Source organism: Montipora foliosa, unplaced genomic scaffold (genome assembly GCF_036669935.1).
Source record: "Montipora foliosa isolate CH-2021 unplaced genomic scaffold, ASM3666993v2 scaffold_407, whole genome shotgun sequence".
In the NCBI taxonomy this organism is placed as follows: domain Eukaryota; kingdom Metazoa; phylum Cnidaria; class Anthozoa; order Scleractinia; family Acroporidae; genus Montipora; species Montipora foliosa.
Window position 1 is genome coordinate 390001 of NW_027179709.1, and position 12500 is coordinate 402500.

A 12500-nucleotide genomic window follows, 5' to 3' on the forward strand; every position below is an offset into this window, starting at 1 on the left:
AACAGTCAGCGTGCTAGAGGACATAAAGAAACTTCTAACACAAGATTTGATGGGAGTAAGACCAACCAAACTTTGTACATGTAGAGATAGCGATCTCCAGGAGAACAAGTTTATCAAATCGATTTCGGAGTCCACCAAAATTGTCGACGGAAGGGTACAAGTTCGAATGCCTTGGAGAGAAGATAGACCTCCAAATGAATCTAACTACGACGCTGCTTACAAGAGAATGATTTCCTCAGAAAAGTCTTTCAAGAAAAAGGATTGCACCAAAATAATGGACTCTGAGGTACAAAAGCTGGTAGAACTAGACTTCATCACGGAAATACCCCCTTCAGACGTGAATCACAATCAGCCAGAATGGTATCTTTCTTTACAAGTGGTGTTCACGCCCGACAGAACAACCCAAGTCAGGCTAGTATTTGATGCAAGTGCGAAAGGCCCAAACAGAAAATCCCTCAATGACCACCTGAAAAAAGGACCGAACTACATTAACAGTTTATTAAACGTGTTAATGGCTTGGCGGTATGATAATGTAGCATATACCGGAGACGTCCGTAAGATGTTCAACCAAGTGATGATCCATCCAGAAGATCAAGTCTTTCACCGTTTCCTATGGAGACCAAACGAAAATGAGATGGCTAGAATTTATCAGTGGAAAAGGTTGAACTTCGGAGATAAACCGGCCCCAGACATCGCTGCTGGAGCTATCAACAACTTGGCAAAAGCTTCTCAAGATCGATTCCCAGAAGCTGCTGAAGTACTCCGTAAACATGTCTATGTCGATGACATTGGAGGATCTAAAGAAAATCAAGAAAGAAGCAAGCAAATCACAAACGAGATAGATTCCATACTTGCCACAGGCTGCTTTCAAGTAAAAGAGTGGAACTCGAACAACCAGAACATTGATCAGTCAGATCAAACTGTCGTGGATTTTCTTGGTCACAAGTGGAACAAAGCATAGGATACATTTTCTTTCAAAGAGAATGAAATTGCTACAAGTGAGAGTCCAATCACAAAGAGGAATTGCCTTGCATATCTTGCACAACTATGGGATCCAATAGGACTCGTAATCCCAACAACCATCGAGTTCAGAATTGCTCTACAAGAACTATGGAACACAGGTTACTCTTGGGACGATATCCTCCCAGACGCAATCCAGTTAAGATGGAAGATGAATGTTCAAGTACTTAACCAACTTCTCAAGTACGAATTCAGTAGAAAGCTCAAACCAGACGATGCAGTTGAATTACCAGAAATCCATGGATTTTGCGACGCGGGAGAGAAAGCTTATGGCTCAGTCCTGTTTCTAAGATGGAAGCTTTCTAATGGAACTTACACCTGTACACCAATCATGGTTAAAGCATTTGTGTCCCCATTAAAGAAGAAGTGAACACCTCGTTTAGAAGTCATGGGATGCCTCTCACTCGCGAGAGTATATAAGCCTCATTTATGAATCCAGACGTCGTTTTTGGATTATAGGCGTACGTCACATGGCAAAGCACCTTACGGCAAAATGTGTGACCTGCGAGAAGTTAAGAAGAAAGCCATTAGAGCAACTGATGGGCAGGCTCCCTAGGCTAAGAGTTGCAGTGGGATTCCCAGCATTCTGCAACACGGCAATTGACATGTTTGGCCCGCTTCAGATCAGAGTTGGTCGGAAAACATTAAAGGAAGCACATGCAATTATCTTTTCCTGCATGACTACTAGAGCAGTTCATCTAGAGTTAGTAAAAGACAGAAGCACAGATACCTTTCTCATGGCCTTCAGACGGTTCACGTCCTTGAGAAGAAATCCAAACAACTGTTGGTCCGACTGTGGAACAAACTTTACTGGTGCTCAACACTACTTAAAGGAAACCATGCAAGAATGGGACATCCCAAAAATCCAGAGTGCCGTTTGTGAAGAATTTTCTTGTACGTTTCACTGGAACTGGAATGTTCCACGAGCCAGCCATCAAAATGGTGTAATAGAAAGTCTTATCAAATCTGTACGAAGAGCATTGGAAGTTTCGTCTAAGACCCAAGTTCTCACAGAAGCACAATGGAGAACCTTTCAGGCACAAGTCACCTGTCTCGTAAATCAGCGACCGCTTTATCCCAGTTCCAATGGTATTTGGGAAGGTCCACCCGTCACGCCAAACGACCTTTTAATCGGGAATCGTTTTCCACCTCCTGTGCCAGAAGAGTAATGAAAAGTGAACCCAAGGGATCTCGTTAGGAGCACTGAAAAGCGTGTACACGAATTTTGGAACTGTTGGCTGAAGTATTTCGCACCAGACCTGCTACCCAGGAACAAATGGTACCGAAAGAGAGAGAACCTCAGAGAAGGAGATCTTGTTTTGGAGACAGAACGTACTCCCAGAAGAACATGGAAGATGGCAGTTGTACTCGAAACATTAGGGAGTTTAAGCAAATCACTACGGATGGTGCTACTACGGCTACCGTGACTGAAAAGGTCTGGGGAGACTACGTCTCGGTGGTCTGCTAAATTTTAATTTTAGCAAAGCAAAATACAAGGAAACATGGGCTAAAGGTGTTTAAAATCTCTTTTATTTAGTTTCTTACCTTCAAATGGCTTCGCTGAAAGGACGATGGCCGTTGTTCGCCATGCTAGGACGAACAGATTATTTCTGAGCAAAAGCAAATACTATACACCTTGTACAATAACAACAATTTGATGGATGAAATATACAATTTCAGAGACAAATATCTCAAAGAATATCGAGTGAAAAAGACACATGTATCTATACTCAAAATAGCATCCAGGCTCAAAATAGTATCCAGATATAAAACATCTTCACTAAATCCTCAAAGCAAACTTAACCGAAGAAAAACAACCGCGTGCTGAAGTCACTTCGCCATTCCAACACTTTTGCCAAAACTTATCGTAAGTTCATAATACGGATTTACAAGCTTATGAGAGGCAACCTTGACACAATCCTTGACTTAAATTGACTTTAAAGGATATAGTATCCAACAGAATTCTTAAAATGCCGAGATGTCCGTTGAAAAGGGCCAGAGAGGCGAAATAAACCCGACGTAGTAGCCACTACGGCAAAACATCGCGACTCACGTAGTCAGGTTTCACACTACGGCTGGATGCAACCGACGTACATGCGCAGTGTTTCATTTTGGGAGAAATTTAATTCCTGCAGCCGTATTAGCGCCAGCCGTAGCGATTTGCTTAAAGTCCCTATTTCCTGGCGACGACAGACTCGTGAGGAAAGCAAAGATAAAAACAGCGAATGCAGTCTACGACAGACCTATTCACAAATTATGCCTAATTGCTACCAAAGAGGAATTAGATAATCCGACTTAATTAAATAAACACGTCAAATTAAGCTGCTCAGTCTAATTAATGGAAATTTAATTATACCTCCGCACTGGGGGGAAGTGTTTTGCATAACGCCCATATTTTTGGCATAAAGATGGAACTCATAAAAGGAATAATAGGTACGTGTGAAAAAAAAACTTGTTTTACATATCACGCATATTTTTGTGAGAGGATAAATAGATACGTGCCTCGCCTCATAAAGTCAGAAGAGAAGGCAACCAGAATTGTAAGTAGTTTCCTTGTATCCCTTGCCTTTTCTTGTAGTTAGTTATGTTTTGAAAAATTTTGTAACTGGTAGAAACGATTAGACCAGCACAAGGATTTCCATTTAATATTGTAATTCTGAAAGCAAAGATACATAAAGATACGATTTGAGGCAACATTGAGGCGTTGCACAACTTACTCAAGGCTGAAAAACGTGAAATTACAAGGACAGAATACGAAACAAAAAAAGAAAACGCAAAGCAAGTGTCATGATACCTGAAGGGTAGATCCTCGTGCGGTAAGTCAGAAATTACGTCGACCTTACACTGACCGTGAAATATATGCTGACCGCATGAGTCGAAGAAAGACAATAATAAAAAACAACGGGTTACTTAAGAAATTGAAATGTGATCTAAAACATGGTACATTTGATCGGAAGTGTTCCTATTCGGATGTCAATCATAAGTCAATAAATTGCGTTTGAAATCAATTCACAATGCAGTTTGTCATCCACAACAAATCCTCTGGGGCCACGAACTAAGGGCAAGGAGAGCGCACTCTGCTTCGATGATGATGCAGCATTTCTGGACGGACCGCTTCTACTCTCCACTCTTGGTTTTTAACAGAACGTTCCTAACAACACCATCCGCGCCAGGGTAAACTTGCTTCACCAAGGCGAGGTCCCATTTACCGCGTGGGCAGTTATAATCGACAATGAGCACGACATCCCCGACCTTGACTTGACGTCCCTTCGTGTACCATTTCGATCGGCGCATTAGGGTGGGGACATACTCCCGAACAAAGCGTCTCCAAAAGTGCTGGGCAAGACTCTGGATGAATGCAAACCGCTTTCTGGGGTTTCTCGACTCTTCAAATGGTCCTTGAGGTACACAAGGTGAAGCGCGACCAAGAAGGAGGTGGTTTGGGTAAGCGGCTGAGGGTCATTTGGATCACTTGAGCAATATCCAAGGGGCCTGCTGTTTATGAGCGATTTCACTTCTGCAAATACTGTCGCCATCTCGTTCTAGGAGAGGACTTGATTTCCAATTGCAACACGCAATGCACGCTTGGTTTGCTTGATGAGACTCTCATATATCCCTCCTTGATGAGGGCTGAGTGGGGTAGTAAATATCCAGCGCACCTTGTGGAGCACCGCAAAATCATTGATTTGGTTACGTCCTTCGACAAGCAGCTTCTTTAGCTCCCTTTCAGCTCCGACAAAACACTTTCCGTTGTCTGAAATAAAGGTGTCGGGCCATCCATGATGGGAGACAAAGCGTCGGAGGGCATGTAGGAAGGCTTCGGCAGAAAGATTCTCGACAATTTCCAAGTGAATTGCTCTCACTGTTGCACAGGTGAACAGGGCACCCCAGGCCTTGGTAGACTTGTTCCTTCCATATTTGAGGTTAAAGGGGCCAAAAAGATCCACACCGGTTACTGAGAATGGTGGAGAGAATGGTTTCATTCTTTCAGGTGGCAGATCGGCCATCAGCGTGGTGTGCGGTCGTTTCCGCAGCTTCCGACAAGTCGTGCAGTCTCGCACAAGTTTCTTTGCCAGGCCTCGTCCACGGAAAATCCAGTATTGGCGACGGCTTTCAGCCAGGGTCCTCTCACAGCCTGCGTGAAACACTCTGAGGTGAGCACTCTTCATAATCAAGGCTGAGATATGGTGCTCGATGTCGAACCCCGACAAAAGCTCTCAGGGAAGCGGACTCTGAGCGTAACCAGTGGAGGACAATCTTGGAATCCGACCACAAAGTCACGGAAGAAGGCTTAATCTTGAACTCGTAGTAGATGGTTTTCGCGAGTCTGGAGGCGATAAGCGCTGCCATTAGTTCAAGCCGAGGGATGGTATGCTGTCAAAGAGGGGCCACTCTTGCCTTTTCCGAGACTAGGCGTACCTCAGGAGCTTCAGGTGTCGGCCATAGAAGGTAGGCTACTCAACCATAGGCGCTCCCACTTGCATCAGCGAAAACATGCAATTGAGACAAACCTGAGACACATTCAGGCTGTAGACATCTGGGGAACTCGACGGCCTTCAAACTCTGGATTTCTCTGAAAAGGTTTCGCCACAGCTCGACCATATCGTCAGGGAGAAGATCGTCCCAGTCATAGTGCTTTGATCTCCAAATGTCCTGGAAGCCGATTTTAGCTTAAATCGTGACCGCAGATGCCAGGCCTAGCGGGTCATATAATTTGGAGATGTTTGACAAAATGGCTCTCTTCGTAAACTTTCCAGTCGTCGTTTCTTTCAGTGCAAAACTGAGGACGTCCGTTCGCGGATTCCAGGCAACACCTAAGGTCTTGACTCCTTTCTCTCCAGCCATAGTTACAGGAGTTGTCAAATGGGACTTTATGTTCAAATTTTTCTGATAGGAATTTAGGGATTGTTGCACAGCATTGGAGGAGGATAGCCACTCTTTAATCTGGAAACTACTGGTCGCGAGAACCCTGTCTAGCTCGTTGATGCTTTGAATGGCTTTCCCTGGCGTCGGACAAGAGTGGATGAGGTCGTCCATGTACCTGTACTTTCTAAGAATCTTCGCCGCATTTGGATTGTCTTCCGCGTTGTTGTCCACGATTTTCAGCATTATGAAGCTTGCCATGTCGGGAGAAGGCTTGTCCCCGAAGGTGACTCTCTGGAGGGCGTGCGTAGTGGGTTGTCTTGTTGTGTCCAAATTCCTCCAAAGAAACCGGTGGATGTGAGTGTCTTCCTCTGGTAGGCAGATTTGTAAGTACATCTTCGAAATGTCTCCCACAAAGGTAACTGGCTCTTCACGAAAGCGAATAGGACCCCAAGCAGATTTCCAATGAGGCATGGACCTTTGTGTAGGAGGGAATTCAAGGAAACACCTTGGAATTGGCACGCTGGGTCAAATACGATTCTTAATGGTGTACTTTTCTTTTCGGGTCTGTAAATCCCATGGTGAGGTAGGTAATAGACTGGCTTCACGCCGGCTTGTACTTCCCGTTCGCTTAGTGCCCGAGCCCAGCCATTTTTTTTCGTAGTCCATTATTGCTTCATCATACATTTTCTCCTTTGCCTTGTCCCTTAGTAGATTTCTTTCCAATGAGAAGAGTCTCCTTTCAGCTAGGAGGTAGTTGTTTGGCAAGAGGGCTTTGTCTTTCTTCCAGGGAAGGCCAATCGTGTATCGGTTACCTAGACGCATACAGGAAGATTCCATTAACTCCATCGCCCTTTTCTCATCGCGCGAGACAGCAATATTTGGACAGGGGCAGTCCTTTGCTTGAACTCCGAGAGTTTCGAACTCATAGAACCTTTCGAGGTTGAGGGGCTCCATTAAGTTGATCGCACAGACGTGGTCTTGTTTTTTGAGACTGTCAGAACCTATGACCAACCACCCCAATTTGGTTCTTTTGCAGGACCAGCTTTGTGTGGGAAGGCAAGAGCACTGAGATGTGGAAAGGAACTTAGCCATTGACGGTCTAAGGCTGGGACGCTTAAAGTCGTTTTCTCAATTTCGTGAGCTTCAATGTCAAACTCTTCACTGCTGTGTAACGCCGAAATCCAGAATTTGACTCTCCTGCTTTCCGGTTGCTCGATCCTCTCTCCTCCAACCACGGCTAGGTCTATCCTTTCTCGTCTTCCTTGTAGTCCAAGAGCCTTAGCGAAGTCCTTTCTAATCACAGTTGTAGCTGCTCCGCTGTCAATTAGAACGTTTCCCTCTCTCACTCGGCCATTTGGTGCTCGTAACCGAACTCTCACCAAAGGCAGGATCCCGTTTCGGTCCAAAATTGAGGACACTCCGGTTACTGAAGGTGGATCATTGTGCAGCAAAGAATGATGATAGCGATGACAACCGTTACGCCCGCATCTTTTTTTTGTCTTGCATTCTCTGGTCAAATGGCCTTTGCCGAGGCAAGAGAAACATAGCCTGGACTTTCTAACTAGTTCAAAATGTTCGTCGACAGTTGAATCTAACAGGGTGGGGCACTCAGGCACCTTGTGTCCGGCTTCATAAATGTGGCACCTCTCCTTGATGTTGCTGTGTCGTCCCGCAGCATGAATGCCTCGTCCGCCACTACTTAACTCGTTTCTTGCGCCTCTCTGCATATCTCCGAAATCTGGGTCAAATTCTGCCCTCACTTGTTTTCTCACGAAGTCGCTTATGTGCTGTAACGTTGGGACATGGCCCTTTTCTCTGAATACGATTCGTCGCAGGTTTTCGTTGGCGTTAACATCTGCACAGTAGTGTAGGCGGTGCATGATTGCTAAACAGTTGATGATGTCCAGTGAGAATTCTTTGAGAGCTTGCCTGTTATTCCTTGAGATCCTGTCTCCCCTTGTCAATTTGTTTACTACAGCTCTGACTATGACGCTTGACTGTCCAAATTGTTCCTTGAGAGCCTTCAACGCTGTGGCATACATGATACCCTTTGATCCCAGACCAGAGATGGATCTTTCAGCTTCACCCTTTAGATGCATTTGGAGCTGAATCATTCGCATGTCATCTGTGAGGTGTACCTTGTCATGTATGTGTATCTTGAAGTGGTCTATGAAGTCTGTGTATGACAGAGCATCGCCATTGAATAAAGGAAGCTGTATTGAAGAGATTTCCTTTCTAGCTTCCAACTTGAAAAGTGCATCTGCAATCGTTACGGTTCCTGGGTCAGAATTAGAAAGGGTTGTCTCTTGAAATTCCACAAGATCATCAATCCAGGAGTCAAATGCTATGGGAAGAATCTTTGTCTGAGGGTTCGGAACTGTATTCAAGGCAACGGAATTGGACACGGATGCTTGCCCTGACGTCTGTAGCGTTTGTTGTGACCCGGGCGTTTCACCGTGACTATCCAGTGGGTTGCTTGCGTGACTATTAGCGTGATTTCCCACAGTTGATAATTCGTTTGAAGATTCTTGATTTTGCACATGGCTCGTTGAAGAGTCCTTTGGAGGGCTGGCTTGGTCTTTATTATTTGGAAACTCAGTCGTGCCACTCGCCTGAGCGGTATTTTCTGCGGAAGCGTTTTTGTTAGGCGCCGGACTTGATGATTTACCGGAGAGACTTGGATGAGGATGATCGGCCAGTGAATCGAGCGAATTCTCTACCTTTTCCTCAATTGAAAATACGTCACTCGTCAATTCATTTTCCCACTTGTCTAGTGCGTCGTATTCTCCCCCGTCCGCGAGCTCGAAGAGTTCTCCATTTTGCTCACGTGCTGTTTCATAATCCTTACGAAGCTGTTGGACTTCCTTTTATAATCGTCTCCTATTATCCTCTCCCTGACCTTTGTCGAGGACTTCGGTAATGCGTTTTATTGCCAACGTAACTCTTCGCCGGCTTTGTTTCCTCTTTTTCTTCAACAGACCGGCCGGATTAAAGTCTCCGCTTGTCAATTCTTGTCCTTCGTCTGACGGCAAGCTCATCTCTAAAATATCGGTTCTATTCAGTCAACTGTACGAAATTGTTCCTACCAACTCCGCCAACAGTCCTTGAGGAATTTTGGTAGAAACGATTAGACCAGCACAAGGATTTCCATTTAATATTTTAATTCTGAAAGCAAAGATACATAAAGATACGATTTGAGGCAACATTCCCATCATATTTGGGGCGTTGCACAACTTACTCAAGGCTGAAAAACGTGAAATTACAAGGACAGAATACGAAACAAAAAAAGAAAACGCAAAGGAAGTGTCATGATACCTGAAGGGTTGATTCTCGTGGGGTAAGTCAGAAAGTAACCTATTTCGTCGACCTTACACTGACCGTGAAATATATGCTGACCGCATGAGTCGAAGAAAGACAATAATAAAAAGCAACGGGTTACTTAAGAAATTGAAATGTGATCTATAACATGGTACATTTGATGGGAAGTGTTCCTATTCGGATGTCAATCATAAGTCAATAAATTGCGGTTGAAATCAATTCACAATGCAGTTTGTCATCCACAACAGTAACTTATGTTATTTTCTTTCCTTTGTAGTTTGACAACGTAAAACATAGACTTATTAAACTCAGTATTTGTCCAAAAATCAGTTTCCTCGACGTCTCTTCCGAAGGGATACTCATTTATCCAATTCAGCAATTTTGATTCAGATGGCTTTAAAAGTGGCGAAGAAGACGGTGACAGCCAAGGCGCGAGTGATGACAACGATCCTGAAGGAAAAAGCTCGCTGGAAATGACCAGCTCGATAATATTCAAGTTCCAGATTTCGTGGAAGCCACTGGCGTTTACTTTGTTTTAGATAATCGTAATGAATTTGATATTTTTCTTAGTTTTCATAGGAGATGATCTATGGGAATTAATGGTAACCGGAAAGTAGTTATGCCCGTCAAAAGCTCTTGAATACTTCCGAGCGCACTGCCCGTTTTCATGAAGTAAGCCACGCAGAATTAAAGGCCTTCATAGGGTTTGACGAAATAACTAGAATGCATGAAATCCAAAAACATTTATTCACTACAGTTGCTACAGTTGGGAGTCGCCTTGTGTTGCTGTGTTGCCGTAGGGGGATACCGTGTTTCTTGTAATGCTCTTTAAGTCGACGAAATCGAGAGTAGCTGACGCCATAAAAGCACAAAAACATGTCCTTGCAAATTGGTTTCGACTGGTAATAAAATGAGCAACGAGGACTCCTTTTACATCCAATGAACTCAGCTCGGGTGAATGCCTGGATACAGGTTAAAATCACAAGATCAAGCTCAGCACTCGACATTTCTTCGGTAAACTGTAAGGAAAATTGACCGTTCTTTGGACCAAGAGTACAACCACAGCTATCTCGCAGAAATTTCTTCACTTTTTCCCCTACTTCTTCAAAATCTTCACCTTCGAGTTCAATCTCGGCCATCACGTTGTGAATTAAAACTAAACTCCGCACTTCCAACATATTTCGCAATGTTATGTTGTCATGGAAATGTTTCGTTTGACAAAAGGACTGCGACTTGAGACCATTTTTATTTGCATTCTGTGCTGGCGATCCCTTTTGTTGGTTTTTCATAATAAATCAGTGGGTGCAATGAAAACATTATTGTAGCACTGAAACAGCGAGATCACTATCGCACTTATTAACTCACTCTTTCTATTTAAAGTGTTTACATGACTTGTAACTTCATGCTTTTTCTTTGCCCTCCACCTTTAGTTGCCAGGATTGATCTAGTTTTGCCAGTTATTCCTCAAAGATAATTTTATATAACTTTTTAGGGTAGCAGTTCGTAGAACACATTCGTAATCATCTCAATGCTTCGTAAACAAAATACAATCTGGGGCCGGGGTGGCGGAAGAAATCGCGGCAAGTGTTTGGCTTTTATTCAGTTTATTCTCACACTTGTCGTTTATGAAGATAATGCTGGCTAGAACCAAGTTTTCTTTCTGATGCTACTGGACAAAGAATAATATACGCAATTCAGAGGCAGCATCACATGACACGAGTAAGTTACTACGAGTGGTATTTGAGTGCTCCGATCCAAAAGCCCTGTAACAGTTACGGTCCTTCTAACGGCTAAATGAACAAACGAATGCTAATTTTTTCTAACGGTTACAAGGTAACCACTAACGCTTTATCCAGAGGAGGGTGGACAGCAACGTGCAAGGCGTCATGGGAAATTTTTATTTTTCAGTCAGTTGCCTCCAGACTTCAAGAGAAACACATCTCTGCGTTGTAATCAACATGGACGCCATTGATAGACAGGACGCAGAGTCAACTTCGTTTAAGAGTTCCAGTTGCTTCTTCTTACATTGCTGTGACATGCTCAATTTATTTACTTTCTCTGTTCTAAGCCGACTCTTTTTGATGATCAATGGGTTCGAGAAAAAATTCCTTTTAAAAGACGAATGTTCATTTTGCAACTGAGCGAAAAAATTAGATGGACTGAGCGAGGAAATTAGATGCTGTGAAGTCGGCGTCAGTTCTATTAAAAAACCCAGTGTTGATTTTTAGGTAGGGTATAAATTTTCTTGTTTTAGAATCATGTATTGTTGGAAATTTGTATGTATTTGAGGCTTGAGCCATCGTCGTTCTAAACTGTGTGAGAACAGATTTTCCTGGCTTAATTAATGCACAACATGTTTAGAGATCGTTCTTCTCATGTTGTAGTTTGACCCTCAAGAAAGCGACCAGGAGAGGATCCTTCTCAGAAACAGCCATTGCACAACCGCATCGAGCTCCAAAGGAAACTTTGCCAGTTGCTTCATATTTTGTTAGATGTTGACGGGATGAATGTTTATGCAACTGTTCGTCTTTCCCAGAAACGGCTGGCCATGGAATATTTTTTGGTCGAACATTAAAGGATGACAAAGAGGAAAATGAGGACATTCATGGAGAAGAAAATGTTTTGTTGTTTGTCACATAATGGACTGGAAAACTGTAAATAGTCTGTCCTTAAAATTAAAAATATAATTTTAGTTCACCATGTCACTGAAAGTTGCCCTTGGTAGACAGGTAGTTCAGGTATCGTAATGTTTCAAAACATATCTTAACATAAAAGAAGTCCCCTATGCTTACCTTCTGAAATAAGATATCAATCCATTTGTTTTTTGGGGTTTTTGTTCAGAGAAATGCTGCTTATCTTGTGAAGATAGCCACCTGATAGTCAAATTGTTCACATGACAGTACTTTCAGAAGAAGTGAAATTTCAGGAGATAAAAATGTGCTGTACACGTTGGTGTTTTAAGGTATTGCTGACAAGCAACACCGACAAGCCAAGACAGGAATTTTTGAAAATGGCACAGAGAAAAATAAAAGCAAACTGTCAGGTCCAAGTGCAGCTGAGATCAGAGCCAACTAATGGCAAGGACAAAAATGCCATAGCCATTGACTTGAACCATGGTAATGGATGGTTTCATTGGTTACATTGCCAGAGAATTCACAGGTTTATTGCATACACTAATTGAAATTGTTGACGTACAGGTAACTGTCCACCACATCATGATTTTTTTTATTACAAAAATTGGATATAACCCTTTAATTTCAATACTAAGAAAGGAAAAGTGGGAAAAGTATGTTATG

General features: G+C 43.2%; 2 protein-coding genes across 2 annotated transcripts in view; one reads left to right on the forward strand and one right to left on the reverse strand.

Moving 5' to 3' along the window:
* LOC137988118 (phosphatidylinositol phosphatase PTPRQ-like) overlaps positions 1-12500 on the forward strand; it is an 80260-nt gene that overhangs the window by 9842 nt on the left and 57918 nt on the right. The gene's annotated exons all lie outside the window — the stretch shown is intronic.
* Positions 4563-5189, reverse strand: LOC137988102 (uncharacterized). Its single transcript, XM_068834163.1, has one exon. The coding sequence runs from the start codon at positions 5187-5189 to the stop codon at positions 4563-4565; it is 627 nt and encodes a 208-aa protein (XP_068690264.1).